At 43.4% G+C, this 27,075-nt stretch overlaps 2 protein-coding genes across 2 annotated transcripts in view; both read right to left on the bottom strand.

Moving 5' to 3' along the window:
• Positions 1 to 685: 685 nt before the first annotated feature.
• Positions 686 to 13,450, bottom strand: mtnr1al (melatonin receptor type 1A like). Its single transcript, XM_079269145.1, has 2 exons — positions 13,068 to 13,450; positions 686 to 5,068 (listed from the first exon to the last, which is right to left on the bottom strand). The coding sequence occupies exons 1-2, from the start codon at positions 13,360 to 13,362 to the stop codon at positions 4,299 to 4,301; spliced, it is 1,065 nt and encodes a 354-aa protein (XP_079125271.1). The 5' UTR covers positions 13,363 to 13,450; the 3' UTR covers positions 686 to 4,298.
• A 5,739-nt stretch (positions 13,451 to 19,189) lies between these two features.
• fat2 (FAT atypical cadherin 2) overlaps positions 19,190 to 27,075 on the bottom strand; it is a 79,960-nt gene continuing 72,074 nt past the window's right edge. The window contains exons 26-29 of the mRNA XM_079269323.1: positions 26,034 to 26,130; positions 25,750 to 25,898; positions 25,184 to 25,452; positions 19,190 to 22,694 (exon numbers count right to left, since the gene is read on the bottom strand). Coding sequence (XP_079125449.1) covers positions 22,189 to 22,694; positions 25,184 to 25,452; positions 25,750 to 25,898; positions 26,034 to 26,130 — 1,021 coding nt within the window. The 3' untranslated portion in view covers positions 19,190 to 22,188. The remainder of the gene's footprint in view (positions 22,695 to 25,183; positions 25,453 to 25,749; positions 25,899 to 26,033; positions 26,131 to 27,075) is intronic.

Here is a 27,075-nt window from a genome sequence, read left to right as displayed (position 1 = left end):
CTCAGTTAATTAATAGCATGCACACCTTAACTTGATTTATGTTCTGAATTTCTGTTGTTTTTGGCTGAATACAGGCTCTTTCTCACTCTCTGGAGGCCAACACAAAGCCACTTCTCATTGAAAAGTGTTCGGTGGCTTTTGAAGTTTAACGGATGCTTTCGTCCGCACAGGAACGTCTGATTGTTTTGGGCATTTTTCTCTCATTTGCTTCAGTTCTCTGTGAATCACCAAATATCAGTTTTCATGCTATTTGGAAAGGACAATCGTATGTTTTGTTTCAGACGGATGAGGCTTTGCTCAAACAAACGTTTTTGGCCATAATCGTCACAAGGTGACGTAGAAAATGGACAAGAATGTTCACATGCACATTTGCTGCAGAACCATGAATCTGTGAAGTAATTGTTTCTTAAAAGTGGGACTCCAGAAACACAGTTAGAGAAGCTAACTGCCTCCAGCTCTGAACTTGGTGCACAGACAAGAGTTAGCATCCGAATGCACCAGCAACTCTCACAATACCTTCTCACTCACTGTTGATGTGAAACTGTGTGTTTTCAACATGAACAATCCTGTGACAGAGCTGAAGGAACGTTGTGTCTTTCCTTTATATTAAACACAGTTAGAAACAATCAAGCGGCAGGCGGCTCACAGTGAACCTTCTTTTTATTAAGACATGTTTTTCGGGGCTTTTTGTCTCGTCAGCGTTACAGACATTCACAGGAAACATTCTTCAAGGCGATGTGCAAAAAGCAGCGTGTGAAAGGAAGCCGGCTACATTCTCACCGACCGTCGGCTTCCAATGCGAGAGGCACAGACACTTTGTTTTTATATTTTATTTAAAATCTTTAATATCTATATATATATATATATATATATTCTTTTCAAACACAACAACAAGCTCAGTCCATTGGTTTTTAGCGCTTAAAAGAAGGAAAAAAGGCCACTACGTGTAAAGGCCGGCATCTTTTCGAGCCTCAGCGGGCCGATTCGATCTGCTTCTGTCCTCAACAAGTTCTTCTGACGAACACCGTGGTTTGATTTATTAAATCAGGTCCAGTGGATGTAAATTCACATCAATATTCTCTTATTAACTCACGCTTTAATTTAACATTAACTTTTTAACTTTCAAATGAAGGCGAGGGAAACGCGTGTTTCTGCTTCACCTCCACAGATGACTCGCCTTCATCACTCAGTGGACACGGTGAACAGATTTCTGCTTGGATCAAATCTGGGCCAAAGTTTGGAGACGTCTACAACCCTTGTTTTAATATAGTTCAATGATTATATGTCTAATAATATAGATAATAGTCATTTATGCAGTTGTAAACAATTGTTTACAACAATTTGAGTTTGACAGTTCACTATTATACTTAAAAATAGCAGAAACAAAGTTCTATCAGGTAAAACATGTAACTGAAAGTCCATACTGTGTCCATGTGATAACTGAACCAACTCAAATTCCAATTGAATAAACATTTTAATAATATAATAATAATAATATTGCATTCTTATATTATAGATATTTTTTAAGAGAATAATCACATACAAACAGTCGAAGTATATTTCGCTAATTCTGCTGAAATATCAAAGAAAATATGAAAAGATATATTTGTCCATTAGCTTAGCTTAGCATGAAGACTGGTAGCAGGGTGGAAAGCTCAACAATATGAGTTTGTATTTATGTGATGTTTTACTTGACAGAGCCAGGCTAGCTGTTTCTATTAGCTTCCAGTCTTTATGCTAAGCTAAGCTAATCAGATCCCAGCTTTGACGGACAGACATGACAGTGGTACTGACGTTATCTAACTGTCGCCAAGACAATGAAAAGAAACGCATTTCCCAAAATGCCAAACTAATGCTTTCAATGAAAGAAATTCAAACCTGTCGATTGGGTTTGAATTTCCATGTTAATCAGTTCAATGAAGAGTTTGGCAGTTTGGGAAACAAACATGTTCATTCTTGGGTTTGGGACCGGCAACATTTTGGCACAAAATTGGAACAAAGACATGCACACACATTCCCTCCAGCACCTGGCCCTGTTTGAGGACCTTGGTGGACCTTTCCTATTGGGGAAGAACTGGTCCCAGAACAGCCTGATCCACACACACACACACACACACACACACACACACACACACAGGGCTCATTAAAATGCAGCAGCAACACCTCGCTAACTCGTACATTATGCAACAGTCAGCCTCCACTTTCCAGGAGTGTGAAACACAGCGATGCGGTCAGAATACTGTTCAGAACTTCATTACTCATTTTACCATCTCTCTCTCATTGTCATGTTTAAAATTCAAAGATGAAGTGTAAAGTAAATGCACTCGCTGCTGGAGGGTGTTTGATGTGTAATGCAGCGCAGTATGTGAGCGCCGAGGGAACTGAAATGAACAGCTTTGATGTTTTAAGTTAGAAATAAACAGTCCACACAGTATTGCTTCTGAACGGCAGAGACACCGTGTTTTTGTCTGTTCTTTCCACTCAGGTTTAAGTGTCCGAAAACACACACAGACACCTCCAGATGTGAGAAAAAGTCTTCATATTGGATCAGGGTGTGCTGTTCTTGTCCCAGATAGAAGAGGACAATGAGGTGAGAAAGGATAAAAGACACGAAACACCACCGACGGCTTTCACCACAGCGGAAAAAAACTCTTGAGGTCTCGGTCCCAGATGTCGGTACTTAAAGTCAAGTCGGCAACTCCGGTCCCGAAGAACAAAAATAACTTTCACGAGTTTTTTTTGCACTGAACTGAAGTACTCATCTCTGTCCGGCATCCTTTCATCGTTTTCTTTTGTCCCAGTGAGAGTGTTTGGTTAAAATATCAAGATTATTAGTGTCAACAAGAACTAAAGCCAAGAAGATTGTCCGCTTCTATCACAGTTCATGTTAAATCTTGATGTTTCACAATGTGCACGTCACCTTTCTAATCATGCATTGATTCAAAGGTATATCTACTTGGTATTCCTATAAAGCACCGATTTGTTATTCTGTTCAATAACAGCCTTCAGAACAGCACCGGTCACATTTCCCTTCTGTGGAAACAGAAACAGCGTTGACATCCTAAAAACATTCCATCTTGAAATAGTTCAAAGAAGATTTCATGCATCAAAATAAATGAGGTGGAAGAAGTTGATCACAAAGAACCCAGCAACAAATTAAAGTATGAAGTTGTTAAAAACATAAGTAAGGACTTTTTCATTTGACGAGTAATTCATGACTTCATTATCAAAGGAAAGAGTGATAAAGCTAATTACTAAGTTACTCCCTCTAGTCTCCGCCTCCCCCTCTTGAACTTAGAAAGTCTCTCAAGTTCAAGTCTCAGGCATCACTGACAACTCTGTATGGCTCCATTTGTTTCACTTTGTCTCCCTCCTCCTCCTCCTCCTCTTCACCTCCAGCTATTAAAGTTCTCTCTCTCATACCATATAAAAACAAAGATAGCGAGAGTCGTGAGAACCATCGCCTGTACAAATAAAGTGATTAGTTTTCATTGAACCCTGTTACTGTATGGCTTCATATTAACTTCCACGGTTACTGTAAAGCTGTTAGAACTGTGGCCTATCTTCTATTTGCAATTAATATGCATTCAACCCAGTTCAATTATTTAAATGAAAATGATAATCTACTCTGACTAAGGTACCTTATCAAGAGTAAAATAATGGCTGTGATCTATACACACCTCTGCATTAGCAACCCACTGAAGTGAAGGTACAGGCACCCTAACCCTCTCATTACTTCAGGGTTCTTGGGAGCAACATGGGAGTGTTGGTCCACTGGCTGTGGTCATTACAGTGAACAGTGTGATGAGAGGGCACGTGAGCCCTTGTTGCTGTAGTTCATCTCTTTGGAGCATGTGCATGTTTCATCACGTTACGTTTTTTCCTTCTAAATTGCGATACTGGCGAACGTTAACAGTGGACAAAGTTCCGCATGCAGTGAACGTTAACTTAACCCAGCAAGTCTGAACGGTAACGGAACATAACGTAACTTGAACTTTAACGGAGGGAAATGGAGACGGTGTCGTCATCTTAACACTGATTGGCCAAGACTCAAAGATGTTTTATTGTGAAGATCACAACATCACCTTTTCTCCTCGGCTCACTCCAATCTGAGAAATGCTGGCTGGCCAGACCCCCGCCCCCCAAAAAAAACTCTACGGATCTACACGATTCACGTGGATGATACATTTTGATTCAAAATGGCGAATTTCGCTGAAAAGTGACAAGTTTGCAGGTATGTTAACAGTATTTTCTTGTCACAAAAGTAGAGGATGACGCCACCCCATCAGCGCATCATCTCAGCAGTGAAACTTGAAGATGATCAGGACGATCCTCTTGTACTCCTTCCTGAAGTTGTGGTTCAGGACGCCGTAGACGACGGCGTTGAGGCAGCTGTTGAAGTACGCCATGAAGTAACTGGCCGTGAACAGCCACTCCGGTATCGCCCGGCTCAGCCTGGAGTCCAGCGCCACCGCCAGGCCGATCAGGTTCAGCGGTGCCCAGCAGACGGCGAAGAGCACGAACACCACGAACATGGTGAGAAAGTTGGGGAGGTCGTGCGGCTTGATCTTCGTCCGCGAGTCCGGCTTGACCCTCCTCCTCACCTGGATGACGAGGATCCAGATGCGCAGGTAGCAGTAGCTGACGATGCTGATCGGCAGGATGAAGTGCACCACCACCACCGCGATGGTGTACAGCGAGCTGACCGACTGGGCGAAGGTGCAGGAGTACACCCGCGGGTCATACTGCAGCGACTCCACGAACCAGTTGGGCACGATGGCGAGGATGGTGAGCGCCCAGACGAGCACCACGTAGCACATGGTGTTGCTGTTGGAGAAGAGCTTGTCGTACTTGAGGCTGTGGCAGATGTAGCAGTAGCGGTTGATTGCGATACCCGTGATGTTGAAGATGGAGCCAATGACGCTGAGGCCCATGAGGAAGCCGCTGATCTGACAGTGGATGTAGCCGGCGATCCAGCCGTCGTGGAAAATGGCGGTCAGCACCAGCGGGTAGGGATAGATGGCGACCACCAGGTCGGCAAGAGCCAGGCTCACCACGAAGGCGTTTCCTGCAGACAGAAGAGGAAGACAGACCAGTCATCGGGACGTGGAATGTAAACGGAACAGATGGGAAAGGTGAGTTCCCCCCAAATATTCTTGTTTGTCTCATTCCAGTCATTTATGTAGCAAACATTCTTGTATCATGTTGAACCAAATATGTTTGTGTTTTGGCCGTTTGATCAGGTAAAAGAAGACTTTAATGACGTAACATTGGGCACTTTTCCCTATTTCTAATGAGTGAATGAGTCCTAAAGATAATCAACAGATGAATTGATGAGGAACTCAGAAAAAACAAGTTAGGTTGAGAGTAGAACAACGTTGGATATTTTCTGGTATTTTTGTGAGAGACGAAAGGTTTGGCGCCAACAAATGTAAAAACAACTTGTCAAGAAAGAAGCGAGTTCTGACAGAAAAACGGAGCAGAACAACAAAACAGAAACAGGGAACATGGAATGGAACAGGACGTCATCGAAGGAGATAGAAATAGAGTAAAAACAAACTAAAAAACAAAAAGCCAGACTCCCAGTCGGATCCCAATCCCCTTTGGCATCTGGATCATTACTCTCCAAACTTCATCCCTGCCGCTTAAATGCCCCAACCATCATTAGAGGCTAATGAAATCAACTGTCTCAAGCTGCTCCAGTTCAATAACCTGCACTCTTCTTGAGGCATTTCACACATAAAGTTCATAATGATGGACCATTCTCGTTCCCCAGGAGGAGGGTAAACACTGGTTTGTATTCCAGCCACAGCGCTTAGCCAAATACTGTATGCTTTGACAATAACAAAGTTGTGACCCAGCTGGTTTTCTGTAACGGTCTCCCACATGGGGAAATCAAGTTTGAGGGCCCGATTTAAGGGTTTTACATTTGCCTGTCGCCCCGAGTGGATCGTACTGCATTCCAATGAAACTCTGTCAGCGTTTTTAGCCATTGTTCAAAGCTCCCTCCATTAATCTGTCTCACGTCTGTGCAGCATTAGTATGGCAGGCTGGTATCTATTTCAGATATATTTACCACAAACTCTACTCAAAAGAAAAGTGAACTGATTTCATTGAAGTTTAAAAAGGCCCTTCATCCAGGCGACGCCTGGTCGGTCCATCACATTGGGTTCAACGGCTATTGGATGGATTGCCATGATGCCGATATTCATGTTCCCCAGAGGATGAATCCTACTCACTCTGGTGCACCATCATGAAGATGACTTTGTTTTTTGTCTTTTAGTGACATGTCACAACAGTTGGTCCTTTGCCCGCCCCTCTAACGCAGACTGGCCAATCATAGCGTAGCATCATCCAGCTCTGACCAAGGTCCGATAACTATCAGTCTCTGCTCCATTGACTCTCATCAATGGTTTCAGATGGTCTTCATGTTCAGGCTGGTTTAGTGGATTTGGAGCGAGTCTTGTTAAACGTTGTGATGGTGATACTCGTTACTCGGAGAGGTTGGAAGGAAATATACGTTTCTAAAACGTCAAAAAGCCTGCGGCGCTAACATTAGCAGAGTACGTTTACACTGTTAGCTCTTCTATGCTACGCTAGCTACTGAAGGTTTAATGAATGCTTTTCAATGATTGATGTGCTTATGTTGTGAGATAATTAATTTGGTTTAAGACACAAATCGACTTGGTTCAGGTAAAAAATAAAAACATCATGGTTTTATGTTAACATAGTAATGTGACAACGTAGCGTGACAACGTAGCGTGACAACGTAGCGTGACAACGTAGCGTGACAACGTAGCGTGACAACGTAGCGTGACAACGTAGCGCGACAAAGTAACGCGACAAAGTAACGCTACAAAGTAACGCTACAAAGTAACGCTACAAAGTAACGCTACAAAGTAACGAGGTCAGCAAAAATAGAAAACAAATGGAAACAGATAGAATAGAAAAGTACTTCATTCATCCCCAAGGGGAAATTTGTCTGTGGCAGCAGCAAACAAGGTTACACAATAAAATAAAATATTGGTTATGGAAAATGCACACCATATACAACATAATAAAAGAACAGAGCAGGACTTATTCAATTTAAGAAAATAAAGTAATAAAAATGCACAGTATATACACTGAATAGAATTGTATTAAGTTAACTTCGTAGAAAAAAATAATAAGGAAAAACAACACTTAGTTTCAACATAGTTATAAATGTTATATTCCAATGCTTCCAATGAATCCCCCTAAATGTTGCACACTGTTCCTTTAAAGGTAAAGGTTCCCTGTGGAGTTCTTTGTTTGTTTACCGAACAGCACGAAGGCATTGTTCTTCTATGAGTGGGTGACATGATACACGAGATATGCAGCGATGTGCCAAGCTGCCGATGAAGTCAGGGATTGGAGGAAGACTTACAACATCAAACACATTTGTCAAAACTCAAACAATGTGTTTGCTGAGAGACGCTGAACATGACGTTTGTTTACAAGGAAACTCCTTTAAACTAAATGAGTGCAGTGAGTCATGTGTCGCTCTTTCAGACTTCACAGTTCTCACCAACACCTAAGCTCCATAATGATCCATTAAGCACAACCAGTTATGCTAATGAGCAGGTTCATTAAAACAAATGATGAATTGATGAGCACAGATTTCTATCAGTGTGGTGTGATCTTTTGCCTCTTCAACGCACTGAGAAGTTCCAGTCGTTTCAAAGTCATCTCTTTTTTCAACATTGAAATGCTAATTTATGCAGCAAGTCGCTGTAAAATCTAATCGGCTCATCTGTTCAATACAGGGATCAGCCCTGTGAACTCTCCTCTAGTCTCACTCTCACACACACACACACACACACACACACACACACACACACACACACACACACACACACACACACACACACACACACACACACACACACACACACACACACACAGAGTGAAGCATCTCACTTCAGAACAAAGTCTCCGTGGAGAAGCTCGGCCAGGCTGGCATCTCTGTGTGTGTGTGTGTGTGTGTGTGTGTGTGTGTGTGTGTGTGTGTGTGTGTGTGTGTGTGTGATCCTGATGGCAGCTCTGGCTGCGGCTGCTTGTACTTTGTTCAAGTACAACAGCAAACACTGCTGCCGCCCACAGACGGGTAGATTGGGTTTGTTCAGGAATAAATATAAAACACTTTGAGTGAACCTTTCGACTGACGTTTCTGGAGTATCGTAGAGAGAAGTTGGAGGTTCTAAAACTGAGGTTGGGAGTATTTAGAGGGTCACATTCAGGGCCGAGGTCATGAGTTCAAATTCCCACAAACGTTCCACAAACCAAACAAAGAAGTCGCAATAAACCAGAAGAAATTCATGTGACTAATTTATTTCCAGAGTCAGGGTGTGAGGTTAAAGATGAGGCAGGATTGTTGCATGATGAAGCCCCCGAGCAGCTAAAGGGAATTAGATCAACATAAATCACAGAGAGCGTCTGAATCCTCGGGCAGGTGTGCTGCTGCAGGACGAGGTCGTGTGCAGGTGTCTGGGATCGGGTCAGCCTCATCAGACGTGATGTCGGGGGGGTGTTGTTGTAACGCCCCTCTTTTCTCTCTGCGGTTCGGGGAGTCGAACTATTGTGTACAGGGCTGCACCACTATGGCTGGAAAGATAATTGGAATATTGATGTCACTTTATTTATCATAATTATTTATTGATTTTAGTGCCAAATATTTTAAATGCACGTTAATATTTAAAGTTACTGCGAGGAGCTTTTAACTGGTTGTGTTGGAGCAGGTACAGCGTTCTTTAACAGGTGTTCGTATCTTTAAAAAGCCCAGAGGGGAGTTTCTCTCCCCTCTGGTCAGCTGTGACCACTCAGGCAGAGCGGTCGCCCGATGCTGAAGCTGTAGAGGTTTAATGATGTGAAAGAAATACATTTCACTCCTCATGTTCCCTTAAAGTCTGTCGTTAACAAGAAATATCTATTAAAGGGAAAATGAACTCTGCCAGACCTCAAATTCATAAGAAGACCAACAGAATCAAATGCTGCTGATACCAACATCAGCCTGTTTTTCTGTAAGTTAACAGAAGCAGACCAGCCACTTCCTGCTGCTTTCCAGCCGTCGGGTCGGTTGGTTCGGGCTTAAGAGAAACACCCAGAGAACGACCATCTGCTCAGCTTTACTTCTCATGAAGCAGAGAGTAACACCACCCACCATCCCAACGCTCAACAGTGACCAAACTCCGTCTTTGGAGCCGCCGACATTTATCACATTCAATAAATGATGCATCAGACTGTAAGATGATGTATCATCCTGTTCTTTAAGAGCAGATTAACTGGTGCAAAGGCATGCGGCTGACTGCAAAGTCCCCACGGAAGGTTTTAGAAAACCTTCTGACCACTAGGAGCCGCTATGGAGCAAAGTTTGGATGGTGCCAAAGGTTTGATGCTGCTCCGCTTAGTGCTGTTTATTCAAGATGACTTCATTTGTCACCATCTGTCTTGGACATAAAGGCTACCACATGATAAAGCATGAAATGATACTGCATGTTAAACATTTGAGGAACTTTTAACTGGTTGTGAACCAGTCTCAGTTTAGTCCTGATCCTCCATAAGACTTCCATACATGAGACCATCAGAGAGAAGATGGTCTGTTTCTATAGAGTTGTTCTTGATGCTCGTCATCGGAGCATATATATACATATATATATATATATATATACATATATATACATATATATACACATATATATATACATATATATACATACATATATATATATATATATATATATCTTAGAAAAGTTTACTCCTTTTACACTTTTCATGTGCGAAAGTCACACGTGTCTGTTTTCCACTCGTCACATCGAGTCTTTTCAGAATATACTTCCGTATTCACAGGAAACTATAAGTTTAGGCAACAAAACGATTTAGTTGGGTTGAGGAAAAGACGGTGGTTTGGGTTAAAATAACTCCGGAAGTGTTCCCACGTGGTGCCACCATGTTGCTCTCAGTAAGAAGACATTAACGTGGGTTGCTCTGGAGAACCACCAGTGATGCTCCAGAGAGTCAATGAAAACTGTCTGACTCACTCACGTTTCGGCAAATGGATTTCCAGCAGGACACGCGCGAGTCATTAGGATTCAGTGAGTTTGGGCAATCAGCCAGGAGCCGGCGACGCAAAACACAAAGGCCATTGTTCTCGTGATCATTAGCTTTTTCAGATGCAGTTACATATTATTTCGATAGAATTGTTCTCTTAGAACGTATAAATAAGTATTTTTATTCGGAATGGAGGTTTTTGAATGAAAGTGTCGGTTTTGTTCGAGATGTGGTGACGAGATAAACTGCGACAGGACTTCACTGATGATCGGGTGACGCGTCTCTGACGGGGCAGATGGACGGGTGGAGATTCATGGATGAGACGGGAGGACAAGGAAGAAGGAGAGGAGAGACAAGTTCACCGGTAGGAGACAATGGGAGAGATGAGACACCCGCCGGGTCAGGAGAGGAGCGAGGAGAGGAGAGGAGGGTGATGAAAAGAGAGAAGAAGAGCTCGAAAGGAATGAGTCAAATGGAAAGGACAAGGAAGGCGGGACTGGTTGAAGAAGGAGAACTGGAGATGCAGTGAGTTGGCTTGAGATGAGAAGATGAGGGATTAAAAAAACGAAATGGAGGACAGGGAGGGAGATGAGATCAATGAGGAGGCGGCGGGAAGAATAAATGAGCACGGCGAACACTTCATCCGGTTTTCCCTCCTCCAATCGTTGCATTCTCACTCGGGGATTCCAGGAATCTGGATTGATGGAAAGCAGGAGAAACAAATGACTTGATTGAAGGACGGCTTTGGCGAGCTAAAGGGAATGAGCCGTTGTGGGCGATGCTAATTCGTCACTGTGACGGGACGATCGGAGGCTGCAGCTTCACAAAATCAACTCTGACCGAGATAAAGATAATTAAGCTGTAAACAATGCCAACTCCAGCCTCCCGCTGCTCACATCCAGCGCTTTCCCGACGTAAGATCCCTTTATTTGGGATCTTATCACTCGACAATCAAGACGTTCACGTCCTAGTTTGAAGATGAAGATGTTCACAAAGTCCTGTAGATGTTCACGGTAAAAATAGGCCACTTTTGACTAAATTGTGGACATCTTTTCGACAAATAGACATTGTTTCAACGTCATTTCAATGACTGTGTTTCAACTTGTATTTAGGACTGGCTTCGCATTGAAATACAGTCATTGTTCTGCTGCTGAAACGGTTGTAAACAACTCAAACGTTCACTTTTCAGCCACGTTCAGCCCGGTTGTGTCTAATATGTGCAACTGAATCAGTAAATGTGTAAGATTGGAGAAGATGCGATCATCAATAGGCAGGTGCTGGCTGACAGTTATCTGCCGCACACCGCTGTCTCGTTCTTCTTTTATTATTTCTCTCCAAAAAAAGCAGATTTTTGTGAAATGTATTCCCACGAAGTGTTTTGTGTGAAATAGTCCTGCGTGCAGCATTCGTCTGAAACACTGAACGGTCTCCTGGAAAAACGCCGCAGAAACACAGATGACTTGACCTTCAGTGTTTTCCAGCAGACGTTTTTCTCCACACGCTCAAGGGGCCAGTGTACTCCATCAGAAGTGCTTGTCAGATTGTCCAAAAGCTTCAGAACCGCACACACACACACACACACACACACACACACACACACACACACACACACACACACACACACACACACACACACACACACACACACACACACACACACACACACACACACACACACACACCCCACCTCCACATTTCCAGTGTTGGATAAGGGCGGATGTGTTCAACAACTTCTGTAACTTTCTGAAACCTTTAAATTCTGACGTTCACAAAACAGTATTCTTTTCACAACAACTGCAAAAACATGAAACCTGCCGTGACGCTTCCTGCAGCGACGTGAGTAAAGTGAAACATTTTCACGTTAAAAGGTTTTGTTTTTTCACCACAAAGGTGTAAAAGGGTTTCCCCGTGCAGGGTCTTCTCTCTAGTCCAACTCCAGTTGATTCTTACTGCCTGCGGGTTATTGACAGCTAGACATGAAGTCAGGCTTCACTGCTCCGGGATGCAAAGACCGTCAAAAACAACAAGCTCATCGATATTTATGTGTTGTCTGCATGAAGAAGGTGCCCGTCCTCACTAAGTGCTTTAATGTGATATTTACTCCAGATGGCTCAGCAGAGTGAAGGATAACAATAAGGAGCCCCGGATTGATTGATTTCTCTGTCTGTATCTTTGAGGGGTCCTGAGTAATCTGATTATTCATGCACAGAAGTGCTCTTGAAGGCTTGTAGTCCACTTCAGTCTGCGGCTACTATTCGATTTACACATCGATTCCAGTGAGTCACTAACTATGGCGTCACTTCTTTTAGTTTTCAGAAATCTTTTGACCCAATAAGCCAATCTCTCAGCCTCACTGGTCCAGAGAGACCCAACTGTCTCTGGCAAATCTTCTGTCAGCGCTGCGTTTTCTTTTTTCTTTTACAAGACTACAACATGTCACGCGAGGTTTGGCTCCTGATCGTCTGCAGCCGCAAACACATTCTGTCAAAGTGTCCTTGAGAAGCACATCGAGCGGTGATGTGTTCAAGATGGAGAAACGTTACAGAGAACGGAGTCTCTGCAACTTCTCCAACCTGATTTCTCCTGTTTATAATCTCATAATGAAGAGGCAAAGACACACACTTGTGATCAATGCGGCTCAATGGGATTGCTGGACAGTGTGACTGCCTCCTAAATGGTGCATATAGCTTCAACAATAATCATTTCTCATTTATCGTGTCATTTTAATATTTATTTTTGGAAAATGTCTTAAATTTATTGTAATACCGAATTCAAACTGTATTCATGTAATAACTAAATTGATCAAATCATGCTTTTTAAAAATGTTTTTTCAGAGTAACATCTTAAAGCAACCTCAGAATTGAAGTTGGGTAATAAAGTCATTGATAATCATGAATCAGTGACTGGTCAGCATCAGGGTCATAACAATGTAAATACAGAAGATGAGAAGTTAACACCTCTTAGGCATTTTATAAAAATATATTTCTCCGAAGCTGACGAACCTGCTTTCCTGAGTTTCCTGTTCCGGAACACGGACACGATGACCAGCAGGTTCCCGATAACATCCACCACGATGGTCGTGATCAGGACGCCGGCCAGCAGGGTCGCCACCCAGGGGAAGGACTGGTGCTGCTGACCCGGAGCCCCCTCCTCCCCGGGCGGCGTGGAGTTGCGCGGCCCCAGGGTCCCTTCCACCAGGGTGGGCTCATGGTCCTCCAGGGACATCAGTTGCGGAAGGTGCCTCGCGTCGAGGAGTCGCATCGGGTCGTGGTCGCGGAGGGTCGGTCTGTTCAGCATTACGCACGGGGATGCTGGAGGAGGTCAGAGTTATTGGAGAGGGGGGGGGGGGTGCACAGTCCATATGATGGCGTCATGCTACACGATGAGCCATTTGAATGGGCGGTTTATGTCTCATACTCACTATGATTTTACAAAACAACAAACCAGCGGTAAACTACAACCCCACTAGTGTACTCGTGTACTACACATGTATGCCAGTCAGAAAAACATGATGTAGGTTTCAGCTTCTTCATGAATTGATGTTTTTTTTCATAACGCCTGGTTTTAGGGTGCACGTCCCGCGTCCATGCGACTGGGAGCACCGGGGAGCTGTGCGCATCAGTGCGCGTAATGGCACCGGAGCGAGGGGTCCCTTAAGTCTCCAAACGGGAAATCGCAGGACCTGTCAAAGAGCGTTCTTATCTTGAATCCGTTCACTTGTCTCCGATGTAAACGAGACGATAAACCCGACAGGTGACTGATCATTAACGCTCTTCGAATCCTCTGAACATTCGGACAGAGAACGCGATTAAAAACAATAAATCTTCTGAAAGCAAGCACGCGGGTTTTGCATTCGGCTCCCAATTCAACTGGGAAAAAACAAGTAAAACAAAACTGCAGATCGGAAGCATCTCAGGTCGACCGCTTCATTTTGTGAATTGAGTCCTTTTCGCGCGTGCTGGAGTGATGTTTCCAATCTGAGGTTTCATTCACAAATCCGCTCCGTTATTTCATGATTCCAGCTTCAGATGCCGGTCTGTCTCTCAGTCTGCCGGTCTGTCTCTCAGTCTGCCGGTCTGTCTCTCAGTCTGCCGGTCTGTCTCTCAGTCTGCCGGTCTGTCTCTCAGACCCTCACGTGCTGAAAGCAACTTCAACTCTGAGCGTCTGAGTCCTTGTCGACGACGTTTACGCGCCTTATAGCGTCCAACAATGATCCTCTCTCTCTCCAAAAGTCGCTAAATCTAGCGAGAAAGTGGACAAACTCCAAAATTATAATAATGGACGTAAACAACGAGCATGGATCCAGACCGAATGACGCGATTGGACGGGTCCACAGCCACAGATAACTAATGATTTTCTTTTTTTGTCAGAGATTTTCATTTATTGATTGCTGTCTGGATGTTATGAGAATTTAAAACTTCAAACTTAAGAAACTCTATCACTTAAAAAAATATATAACAAAAAGTTTTTCTAAAATCAATCATAAATCCTTTATCATCCTTTAGGATCATCAGAGTTCGGCAATTGGTATCGGCAGCAAAAAAACAAACATAATCGTGACACCTCTATAGTTCTATTTGCTCCCTTTGTTCTTTGGTGCTGATCCGATCCGTGATTCAAAACCCTGACACGACCTGAACCGTGAGTTTTTAATGACCTCTTGCACACTTGTTTTACATGAAAGCTTACAATGCATTTCCCTTCACCCCCAAAAAGAATAACATCTTCGACTGTTTGCCCAAAACTGAACCACAAATAGCACATGGCGTATAAATAACCTCACGGCAGCTCAGATGGAAACAATGCGTGCATGGAGGAAACACGGAGATGGATGTGGACCATTGGCTGTAGTTCAAAATAAGAAGAGAAGAGAAAGTTGGCTTTAAAAAGACAACACGGTCCCCGGAGACGTTGAGTCGTTCATTCATCACATCAAACGTTCGCCAACGCTTTGGATTTTCATCCAAACGGGGGAAATACTCTCCTCTCCCTCACAGAGTCTTCACTGTGAATAATATTGACTGCGTTTGTTGCATTCAAGTATCCACACACACACACACACACACACACACACACACACACACACACACACACACACACACACACACACACACACACACACACACACACACACTCACACACACACACACACACAGTATATGCAAATACACCTGTGCTTCTTTTGTATCTTTGACCTCACTCTGTGTTTCGGATGTGTTTGTTGATTGTATAATCATGCAGGATATCATTGTGAATACACAAAACATCCAGGAAGACACACACACACACACACACACACTCACAGAAAACCCTCTTGTGGTTGTATTTGTGAACATATTCCATCTCCTGTGCTTCATGCATACATAACTCTTCTCAGCAGATTCAGGGCACGCTCACACTCGGCATGTTCTGAGAGGTTTATTTCGAACCGGAGGCATTTCCTCCCTGAGTTCAGTCAAAGAAGAGCACAGAGACACACCTGAAGATGATGTCTGTTGATCAGCAGTTGGGCATGCTTTGAAAAAAACTAACATGAAAAGTAAATGAAGCCTGAAAGTCGGGATTGATTGAAAATTCACATTCAGAGCAGAGCATTCCAAGAGTTGTACTTTTTTAATTCCATTTTTTAATGTTTTAGCAGCAACTCTATTCTTACCTGAGATGAACTTAACTTTTAAAAAGTCCTCTCAATTCAACAAAAAACAAGGTTGTTTGTTTTTGCTTTCCAAAACGTCACGCGGATGTCTTCTGATCAGACGTTCCCATCAGCAGGACAGCCAAACTAAAAGCGACACAAACGTCTGTGACAAGAAGGATCATTTTGTGACGCCTCGACTTCACGGAGTCTTGTCGTCACTGTGAGGTTGTCGCTTTGGCAGGAATCCTTGGAAAGACCAGAGGAAAGTGTCAGGCCCAGGAAGCTGCCGACAGAGCGGAGGCACGGCTAAGGCACAACATCTCGGTGGGCGGCAGTTTCCCTTAAACCACGCTCTGATAAAAGCCCCTGGATATAAGAGGCTGCAAGTGGTTCAAGATGAGAAGCAAACAGAGGTTGACCTGGAGGAAGAACGCTGTCGTAAGATGGTCGGCAGTTACAAAAACAAGGCTCCTGAACCAGACGGGAGCATGCAGAACTATGAAAGCTCAGCTGGTCACAAATACACATCGAGTTTCTCATCAAATCAGTCGATGACCAGCTGTGCCAGAAGAGGGGCACCTTGGACAAGACACTGAAGCCCACACACACACACACACACACACACACACACACACACACACCCGGGGTCAAAATATAATTCACTCACACCTTAACCTATTTAAATAATAATGATGTACAGAAACATTTTCATGAGTAATAAACAGTTTGAATCATTTGACAAGAGCAAAACGAGGAGCAAGAACATTTGTAAAAAGTTGTTGATGATCCGTTTCTCTGTATTGTGTATTTTTCAGACGATGGTTTCAGTGTAAAATAAGGAAGCAGCCCGGAGCCGACAGCATGGAGCCACGCGGGGGTCAACGCGGGGGTCAACGCGCCGACTCACTGCCGGGTCCTGAGTGTATTTCCTGCGGCTGAACCACGGCGGCTCTGTTGGGTAACGTTCATGTTGTTTGAGCCAGAAGGTACCTGGATGGTAAACTGGGATCTGAGTGTATTTATTAGTTGTGTTATTGTCAGACAATTTCCCAGTAAATTACTGTCAAGCTGTGTTAATTATTTGACAGTTCTGTTAACTGTTCTTTGTTGACAAATTAATGGGTTGTTTACTTAAAAAAAAATATATATATATATAAAATGTTACAACAATCCTTCTAAAAATTCATTGCAAACATTTGCAAAACAAACACTGTCAGGACCAGGTATGTTAAAAAGCTTATGCATAAAGTGAGTGTTAATTTGGGAACGTTTTGTCAAGTTATTGTTTCCAAGAATGAACTTTAATGCTTAATTTGTCGGCTGATGATGCCGGTCGGAAAGGACGTGAGTCAGAGACCGCTAACCAGTCTTCAACCAAGAATGAACAGACTGTTACAGGCTCATTCTTCACACGAGTTTAAAACCTTTTGGCTGACAGACCCTTGAGTTAATAGCAGGATTTAAACGAACACCTCTGAATATGCACCTGGTTTATTCAGAGGGATGAGCAGCAAGTGACACAAAACCAAAGCGACACATTTTTTTTACAACTTGATTTTTATGCTCTATGTTTGGTAACATTTGTACCATAAACTGTTGGTGTCCTAACAAATGAATAGACATACAAATACTCAAGATGGTTAAATATTCGTCTCAGAATCAAACCCCTTTACTGCTTTACCTCAGAATGCTATCAGGATGTTGCTTCTTATTGTGACGGCAAATATATCATACTATATCACCTGACATGATAACACCTTCGTTGTCTGACACCAGCAAGCTTGTGTGTGTGTGTGTGTGTGTGTGTGTGTGTGTGTGTGTGTGTGAATGACAGGGAGGAAAAGAGTGATTGACAGCTGACTTGGAGAGGTCAGGCATCTCCACAGCTGTGGTTTAAAGACAGGAACTGGCATTACACACTTGCTGTGTGTGTGTGTGTGTGTGTGTGTGTGTGTGTGTGTGTGTGTGTGTGTGTGTGTAACGTTGTGTAATAGTGATACTTGTTACCCCAAAGTGGTTGGAAGGAGATTCATCTCTAAAAATTTAGGTTTCCACATAACAACCTGTGGAGCTAACATTAGCAGAGTATGCTAACATTAGCAGAGTATGTTAGCACGTCATTAACTAGCGTCAGCACGTCTATGCTGCACTAGTTACTGAAGATGGAAACACATGCTGCTTATTGATGACACTGAATAATCTCCTTCCTGGCTTTACAGGAACCGCGTTCGTCAATTACAAAACTTTAACATTCTGACCTGTAGGCTTTAGCTTCTACCTTCACCTTTGTTGAACCTGTTTTATACACATATCCTCAGACACATAGTGTAGAGCCCTTACGTTGGCTTCTTTCTGAAATGTGATAGCATGTCTTCAGTGAGTGCAGGTAGTAGTGGGCTTCGTGGTAACTGGGTAAGTGTGTTTGAGTAGATACCTGCATGGCCCTAATTGTCTGTCTCATGTTTTTGACCATCTTGTACCTTTAGCATCGGGTCCTGATTGCATCGAACTTTGCAGCCACAAAACACTGTTAAAGAAACGGCGTTAGATTGTCACTTTGTGCCTGTAATACCGTTTAGTCCTTCTTTAAAAGTGCTCCGCAGTAATTTGAGAGCACGAGGTTCCTCAAAGGAATTTGGGAAAACATGAGTGACACTAACTTGAAGCAGAAGTTTGATGGAGAAGAAGTAGTTTCGGGGAAAGTAGGTTCACCAAGAAAGCAGACGCATATATCATCACAGTCTGATGATTTATTTCAGGCCTCCAGCAATGAATTGGAGCGGTGGAAGGTCTTTGAAACGCAGTGTGCTGTATACCTGTATACACACTCTCCTTATCATGGAGCGTCAGGATGTGGCAGATCAGAGCTTCTTCTGTTGGAATGAAACACACAGACACACCAACTGCCGCGTCTTTATCTCAGGAGCCCCACATTTCTCTCTTTCTGTTTCTCTGTTTCACACAAACACAAGTTACTTTCACCTGAAGTATTCACAAACTCTCAGACTGCCAGACACGAGCAGTGGCTGTGTGTCCTGCTGACTTTATCCCTTTTATTCTCTGCGTCTCATGAACAAACGTCGGCCCTCCAGTCAGCAAGGAAGCAGACGATCACTGCAGCTTCAGCTCATTTCCTCAGTTTTATGTAATTGTGCATTATGAGATACTTCGCAAAAGAAAACTAGACATCAGCAAAAAACTCCAAGCACACTGGAATGGTCTGTTCATTTACTTTGTGCAAATGTAGCATCACGCCACATGTTCCGCTTTGCTCTGACTGTTTCCGACGTACGATATAATAAAGTCTGTCCCATTTATCAACATACGATACCATGACATTTCTTTGACTTTTTTTACATACATGTATATTATGACTTCTATGATTTGTAGACATACTATACAATGACTATTGTTGACTCTTTTTTTTTTTTTTTTTTTTAACTCATCTGTTTTGACAGAAGCAAGAAGTCTGATCTCTTCAATCGGTGTTCATAGAAGATAATACCTTTATTCATATTCTCTTTACAATATTGAAAAAACAAAACAGAGACGGAATCTGAATAAAATCTCTCACAGAGAAACAACAGGGAAACATGGGGGAGGCCCACATTGATAAAAAAATAAACTTTATGAATGAAAACAAGTGCAACTTACATTCAAGTGAAGCCACGTTCTGCACAAACAACAACAACCTACCACGACTGCACACAGATACAGATGGTATGTACCACACAACACCTGCACACTATGAAGGGCTTTCTGGACTCTGAAGTCTCAGTTAAACCACCAGTGATGGGCCGACGACGTACATTCAACCACAACAACAACAACAACAATTACCAACGACGGCATTTAAGCTACTGACACATTCTCAGATTTCATAATTAACAAATAAGTAAAAAATCGGAATAAAGTGGAGACGACACTGACGTAGCAAACTCATTCAAATGGAAATGTTGGTTAGCGAGTATATCGAGGCCATTATAACAGCCTGGTCAAGATTACCTTTGGGTTACGATCAACACTTTACCTGATCTTGAAGAAAACAAAACTCAATTCGTGATTACAAAACTGCTTTAAAATGCTTGGACTGAAAAACACAAACACGTGAAATAAATACGCTTTTGTATTTATGATGGAGAACTGTTGAGAGTTGACTGTTGGGAGTTGACTGTTGGGAGTTGACTGTTGGGAGTTGACTGTTGGGAGTTGACTGTTGGGAGTTGACTGTTGGGAGTTGACTGTTGGGAGTTGACTGTTGGGAGTTGACTGTTGAGAGTTGAGAGTTGACTGTTGAGAGTTGACTGTTGGGAGTTGACTGTTGGGAGTTGACTGTTGGGAGTTGACTGTTGAGAGTTGACTGTTGAGAGTTGAGAGTTGACTGTTGAGAGTTGACTGTTGGGAGTTGACTGTTGGGAGTTGACTGTTGGGAGTTGACTGTTGGGAGTTGAGAGTTGACTGTTGGGAGTTGACTGTTGGGAGTTGACTGTTGGGAGTTGACTGTTGAGAGTTGACTGTTGAGAGTTGAGAGTTGACTGTTGAGAGTTGACTGTTGAGAGTTGAGAGTTGACTGTTGAGAGTTGACTGTTGAGAGTTGACTGTTGGGAGTTGACTGTTGAGAGTTGACTGTTGGGAGTTGGGAGTTGACTGTTGAGAGTTGAGAGTTGACTGTTGAGAGTTGAGAGTTGACTGTTGAGAGTTGACTGTTGAGAGTTGACTGTTGAGAGTTGACTGTTGGGAGTTGACTGTTGGGAGTTGGGAGTTGACTGTTGAGAGTTGAGAGTTGACTGTTGAGAGTTGAGAGTTGACTGTTGAGAGTTGACTGTTGAGAGTTGACTGTTGGGAGTTGACTGTTGGGAGTTGACTGTTGGGAGTTGAGAGTTGACTGTTGGGAGTTGACTGTTGAGAGTTGACTGTTGGGAGTTGACTGTTGGGAGTTGACTGTTGAGAGTTGACTGTTGAGAGTTGAGAGTTGACTGTTGAGAGTTGACTGTTGAGAGTTGACTGTTGACTGTTGAGAGTTGACTGTTGAGAGTTGACTGTTGGGAGTTGACTGTTGGGAGTTGACTGTTGAGAGTTGAGAGTTGACTGTTGAGAGTTGACTGTTGGGAGTTGACTGTTGGGAGTTGACTGTTGGGAGTTGACTGTTGAGAGTTGACTGTTGGGAGTTGACTGTTGGGAGTTGACTGCCAGAGTGATTTCAGTAGCAGCTTGTAAAACATATTGCTTTGAGCTTTTCTTTTCTATTTTACAAACTCATAAGTCTGGCTGAGCACAATGAGAGCATTGTCATCTTTAAACAATGGGAACGGGTCATTTAAAGGAATATTCCACACGTTTGGAGATGGCAGGAGTTACATGAGACTCAACTCAAAGCTCTGTGATCTGCTGTTGCTCTAAATTCGTGATAAAGGAAATGTTGATAAAATGATATGTAATTGTGGTTCTTAACTGTCAAACAGTTCAGTATTCAGTTTGATACATTCACTTTTGAATATGTTGAACAATGCACGACAAGCTCTTAGATCCATAATCTACAGAATCCACGGTCACAGAGACAGTATTGATACGAGGAACACTCAAAAGTTAGAACACATCCACGTCACCACTAACGTGAACTTTGTCACTTGTTTACGAGGATCCAGCTTCCTTCATTGTAACGGACAGAAAGCAGATTATCGAGTCCAAGCCAACGCTCATCCTGCATGAAATGTGCTCCGTGTCACTTTTTAATACCTTTAGATTGGAAATGGTGGGCCGACATTAGACACACATACACCTGTGTGTGTGTGTGTGTGTGTGTGTGTGTGTGTGTTTTCTCTTGCTTTGAACACAAACACACAGCAGAATGTGATAAACACTGTTTACCTTTCATACAAGCACAACAGTCCTCATCCAAGCTCTTTATCAGGATTTCATCAGAGCGGCGTTTCTGAATATACTGTATAATCATTGTTATGTTCTTCAGAGCTGGCGTGGATGTTTGCTGGCGTGCTGTAGACGGATGTTTGAGAAGTGAAAAGGCAGTTGTTTGTTTGGACATGTTTGGAAAGCCGAGTCCTCTGCTCTGCTGAGATCGTCTCGTGTCGGCTTAAAAGATCTTGTTGCCTTTGAAACAGTCAAGTCAGTAAAAGACTCTTCAGGCTTTCACACCTCCGAACAATTTACCGGGCGTCTCTCAGTCAACGGGGTGAACTTCTGCTGACCTTTCTCCGAGGAGTGCTGAATAACCTCCCGTCTAATCGGACACAGCGAGACTACGCCACACAGATGAAAGACATCCAAACTCTTGTTTCACTCGGAGCTTTCATCTCGGGAACCGTGAGAGACCATCTGAGAGGTGTACTTGTACACAAAGCTGCCTTAGAATGGAGTCACAGTGGCGTGTACTCGCACTGTTTAGGTCCCCAGATGAATTAAAGTGAATAATCACAGAAAAGGACGCAAAAAAAAAAAGGACGTAGGCTCTGAAATTAAACTTGGTCTTAAAACATCACCTCCTCACAGCTCCCGTAATCGCTCTCCACCATGCTGGAGCCGTCGTAGCTGCGCGGGTTCGGCCCCGGCGGTCTGGTTTGAGGCTGGGCGGTGTTCGGCGGTGGTGCTGGCGGCGGGCCGGCCTGCTCCGCGTACGACGGCATGGCCACGCTCAGGCGCATGCTGAGCCTCTTGTAGCCCCCCGACACGTTGTCCATGCTGCGGGCGTGCTGGGTGGGGTAGTAGCTGATGGCGGTGTACTCGTTGGGGCACTGGGAGCTGGGCAGAGGGAGCCCGTCGGGGCCCAGGAAGTCGTCCAGGTTCTGGTTGCTGTAGCAGGGCGGCAGCGGGGCGCGGCGGTCGCAGCGATCCAGCGGGAACGGGAAGCCGCCGAATCGAGAGTTCCTGCGGGAGTCCGCGGTGGAGGACGGGGTGTAGGTGTCCTCTACGATGTCAAACTGGGGGAAGTCCTGGACCACCGGGCGGCCGTAGTAGTCCGGGTCTGCTGGATAGACTGAGGAGAGAGGACAGACCCACTACTTCACATGCTCATGTAACATGTCAAACATTTGTCTGTTTCAGCCTCTCAAATGTGAGAATTAGCTGATTTATGTTTCTGCAAATTGAGCAAATTTGACTGTCGGTTGGACAAAACAAGTACTTTGAAGACATCACTTTGGAATCTGTGAAATTGTTAACTTTGTTTTTTTTTTCGTGGACATTTTACAGACAGGATTTATTTGCTAAATTGGACATTTTAAATAATTGTTAGCTGGCAGGATGCTCTGTTTTAATACGTGTTGTCTTGTGTTGGTATCGTGATCGTCCGTGTGAACAGATGATAACTTCACGTATCCATGAGTCTGATAACATCTGACAACATCTGAAGCGGGTGCATCTTTCTGCAGTTTTCTGTGGGTTTTATCCATCATGAGACAGAAGGAACGCTTAACCCAATGATTTCAGTGACTACATTTAGTAAAGGAAGTCTTGCACACTTTGCACACTTCAATTCATTTACTGAGGAACAAAAGAACAAGAGTCGTTCATTTTCTAAAGCAGAGCACCGAGTCTCGGCTCACCGCTGCAGGCGGCAACATTCATAACGAATGGCAGACTGTCTTTGTTCACTTAAGCATTTTTCACAAACTGAGTTCTTATAAATATGAACATAAATCCCTGAGAAGTCATTTAAGGCCTCGTGACATGTGATAGTCTACGATGCAAACATATCGTTTGTGTTTGGAAAGGTCTTTTTGAATTTGACCTGCAGAGTGATGAATGTCAACATTCACCACAGTCTGAAGCATTTCTCTTTAAGGCTCTGTCCCTACACATCTGGTGTTCAAGCCGCCTCGGAGAGAAAGGACTTCAAGAAAATCCTGATGTGTTAAAGAAATTCCACTTCACTGTGAAGACCTGTTGCTGCAAATAACTGAAACATTCCCGAGAGACTGAAATCTGACGATTGCAGCATCAGTGACGCTTTATCAAAAAGATATAGAGAATGAATATGTTGGTGAGCAGCATTCATCTGCCTGCACATACTTAACAAGTATTCAAGGAGTATCAGAAAAAGCTTGAATGATGAAGAATCCTGCAAATAAGCGTTTGCTAAAACTGAGGCGTGATATGAAAAGTAAAATCTTTTCTATTTTAGAACAAAACCAAATCAAACGATCTCTTTCCTCTCTCTCTCCAGCATCCGTCTCTTAAATCGCTTCAGTTTGATGCAGATCTGTGATTGGTATGTATATATATATACATATATATGCTGCATATAACAGGAGAGAGAGAGAGACATGGAGTGAGTGTGATGGAAGGAAGGAGGAGGAGACGAATGGACCAGAGGGAGATAATGAAGAGGAAAAAAGGAGGAAGATGACGAGGATGAAGGAGGGAGAGAATGAGAGAAGAGGGTGAACAACATTGAGACAGGGCAGCAGGGAGACCATGTTCTTTTATTCTTATCCTCAAACCGTCTTCACTTTCTTTTGGACAAGCGTTCCAAAGTTGGACGCTCCTAATTCTCTCTCTTTAACATATCTAATGATACCTGTCCACAGGTGTGTGTTCAGCTGAAGCGAGTTTTGTTTCATGCGCAAAAAAAAAAGAGTAAAACGAGTACATACAAGATGAGAGACTGACTGTCTGAATGTAAACACTGTCGTGTCACAGTGAATGTGTAAAAATGCCAATTAAAGGCTCATCAATCAACTTAATTTTGATTTATTGTTTTTTAACAATTTATGTCAAATATATTTAATATTTAATTCAAGAAATCTTTTAACAAGTCAGGGTTGTCGCTTGAGAGGGATGGAGAAAGAAGGGGTGAGAGAAATAAAAAAAGAGTAAGGGAGGGAGACAAAACAAAAGGAGGAACAGGAAAGGGATGGAGAGAGAGAGAGACAGAGAGGATGGTCAATACGGGAGGGGATTACAGAATATAGAAGGAGACCAGCATCGAATATATCTATCGATAGATATATATTCATATATATGGGACAGAGAGAGAGAAAGTGGAGAGTAAAAACATGCAATGGAACAGGAACCTCTTTGTTATTTCCTGATGTGGCGTCTAATCGGCCTCGTCAATGAATGTTTCATCTTCCAGAGTTTAGTCAGCGGCGTGTGTTGACGGACGGCTCTACAGGCAGTCCTCTCCCATGATGCACCACTCCGCCCTGACAAGTCGACACTCGTTCACAGTTACCTTGAACGAGTCGTTCGCACAGAATGTTTACAGTTTACAGTTTATTACCGTTTGTTTGTCTGTTTTTCACTTTTGAGATTGTCCAGTACGTTCCCGCTTTTATTTACAGTGAAATATTAACTATAACCTTCACCAATACTGGAGCTTTGAGGCAAGATATTTAAAGCGATGTTGAGCGTTTTAAAATGACACCAATCTTTGACTACGGTCCTCTTCCTTTCAGAGAATTGTGAGCGCGATATGTTCTGAATGGGAGATTTAAAAATCCTCCTAAATTCACACACAAATACCTTCGTAGTCCATGTTCCAGTGGTTCTTCCTGATGGAGTCGTTGTCGGAGCCGGACGGTGGCCTGCTGGGGAGGTTCGGGGCAACGCTGCACACCACCGGCCCCTGCATCTTTGCATAGGAAACCCCGCCTCCCGACGAGACGATCTGGCTGCGAGGGCGCAGCGACCTGAACGGCGTGTGGTCGAGGTCGTTGATGGAGCTCATCTCCATGGGGACGTCTTCCTGGTTCTTGGGTTTCAGGCTCTTGGTCAGACTGGGCTGGAAGTAGCTGAGGGTGTGAAGAGCAGTGTTTCACTTTTAGTTCAATATTAAGAGTTATTACACGTATGATGAGTGCTGCTATCATCGGTTGGTTTGCTGTTCATCCTTTAGCCATCTAAGTGGCCAACAATCGGTTAATCCAGCTGTATGCATTTAGTAAAATAAGTAAACTAAAATAGAAAAAGTGAACGACAACAACAAGAGTACAATAATAAAGTGCATAAGAAGTTATAATAACACCACAGCCTGATAGAAACCACAGTAGAAATATAACTTGACTCTCGACTCAAACACTTGCTCTCACCCGTTGGAGTCCTGGACACAGACGGCCTTTTTCTTCTTCTGCTGAACGTAACGTTTCCGGATGCAAACGAAGGCGCCGACCAAGAAGAGCAACCCGAGCACGCTGGCGCTGATCTCCATGATTTCCACATAGCCGATGGTCCGAGACACCTGAAAGAGACGCAGGACGAGTGATGGACTGAGAATGATTGAAGGTCCGTTTGGATGTTCACGTCATTTCCTGAAATAGTTATTTGAAACACAACACACACACACACAGTAAATAAGCAATTAGCTGCGACTGACCTGAGGCATCGGGTCGCAGTGGATGGTGTCGCCAATGACTTTACAATCAAAGCCTGGAGGACACGGATCGGGCCGACACTTTGTCTGATTGTGACACCTGCAGGAGTGGAGGAAGGGGAGTGAGCCTTATTTCTGTATGCTGGATTCTTGTTGTGTGCTTGTTATTTGTTGGATGCTGGTTCACTGAGTAAACTTTAAGATGAAGGATGACGTTAGTATGCTAATATAGCATTGTATTAGCACAGTGTCAACATACTAACATTTAATATGTAACAGTTAGCTTGTTAGCGTAATAATCAGGCGACAACCTCCAGTTCTGCAGAGTGAAGCCGATGAGGAAGTGTCTCAAAACCTGCATTCTCTCTAGTGTCCACCAGGGGGCGACTCCTCTGGTTGTATAGAAGTCTATAGAAAATGACTCTACTTCTCTCTTGATTTATTACCTCAGTAAACATTGTAAACATGAGTTTATGGTCTCAATCTCTAGTTTCAAGTCTTCTTCAATACAGCATGATGTTCATTTAGTACATTATGGTCCATTTAGAGTCACACAGACCATAAAGCAGGGGATGCTTTAGGGGCGGGGCTTACTGTGATTGACAGGCTCTACCAGAGACGTATACGCCGTTTCCTCCGCATTCCAAATATGGTAACTTCCGTTCATTGGATGCAAAAAACAACATTGCGACAGCAAAATCGCCGAACTCAAGGCTTCAAAACATCAGTCCACAAACTAACGTGTGACATCACGACGACTTCGTCCACTTCTCATACACAGTTTGCATGTAGACAGGATCTCGACACGATTCAGGATAAAAAAGTGAAATGTGCCAGAATGTTTTCCCCTCACTTGGAATTTTCCAGATTGTGGCCCAAAACAAATGATCAAGCAGCTTCTGTCGAAAACAGTTGGTGTTTGTGACCAAACTGCTGCTAAACTGCTGCTAAATTCTTAAAGTATATTCCAGCAGTTACACAGCCAAAAAACTAAATACAAAGATGTTTTCTTTTTTTTAATGGACAAGATGTTTGTTTTTGGAGC

Source organism: Melanostigma gelatinosum (genome assembly GCF_949748355.1).
Source record: "Melanostigma gelatinosum genome assembly, chromosome: 5".
NCBI lineage: Eukaryota > Metazoa > Chordata > Actinopteri > Perciformes > Zoarcidae > Melanostigma > Melanostigma gelatinosum.
The sequence above is the reverse complement of the archived record's forward strand: the minus strand, read 5'-3'. Positions and strand labels throughout refer to the sequence as shown.

Excerpts from the sequence above, each read along its gene's own strand:
- mtnr1al (XM_079269145.1), bottom strand. The coding sequence starts at position 13,362 with ATGCTGAACAGACCGACCCTCCGCGACCACGACCCGATGCGACTCCTC. Across the intron at positions 5,069-13,067 it reads CAGGAAACTCAGGAAAGCAG|GAAACGCCTTCGTGGTGAGC; the intron begins GTTCGTCAGCTT and ends TTCTGTCTGCAG.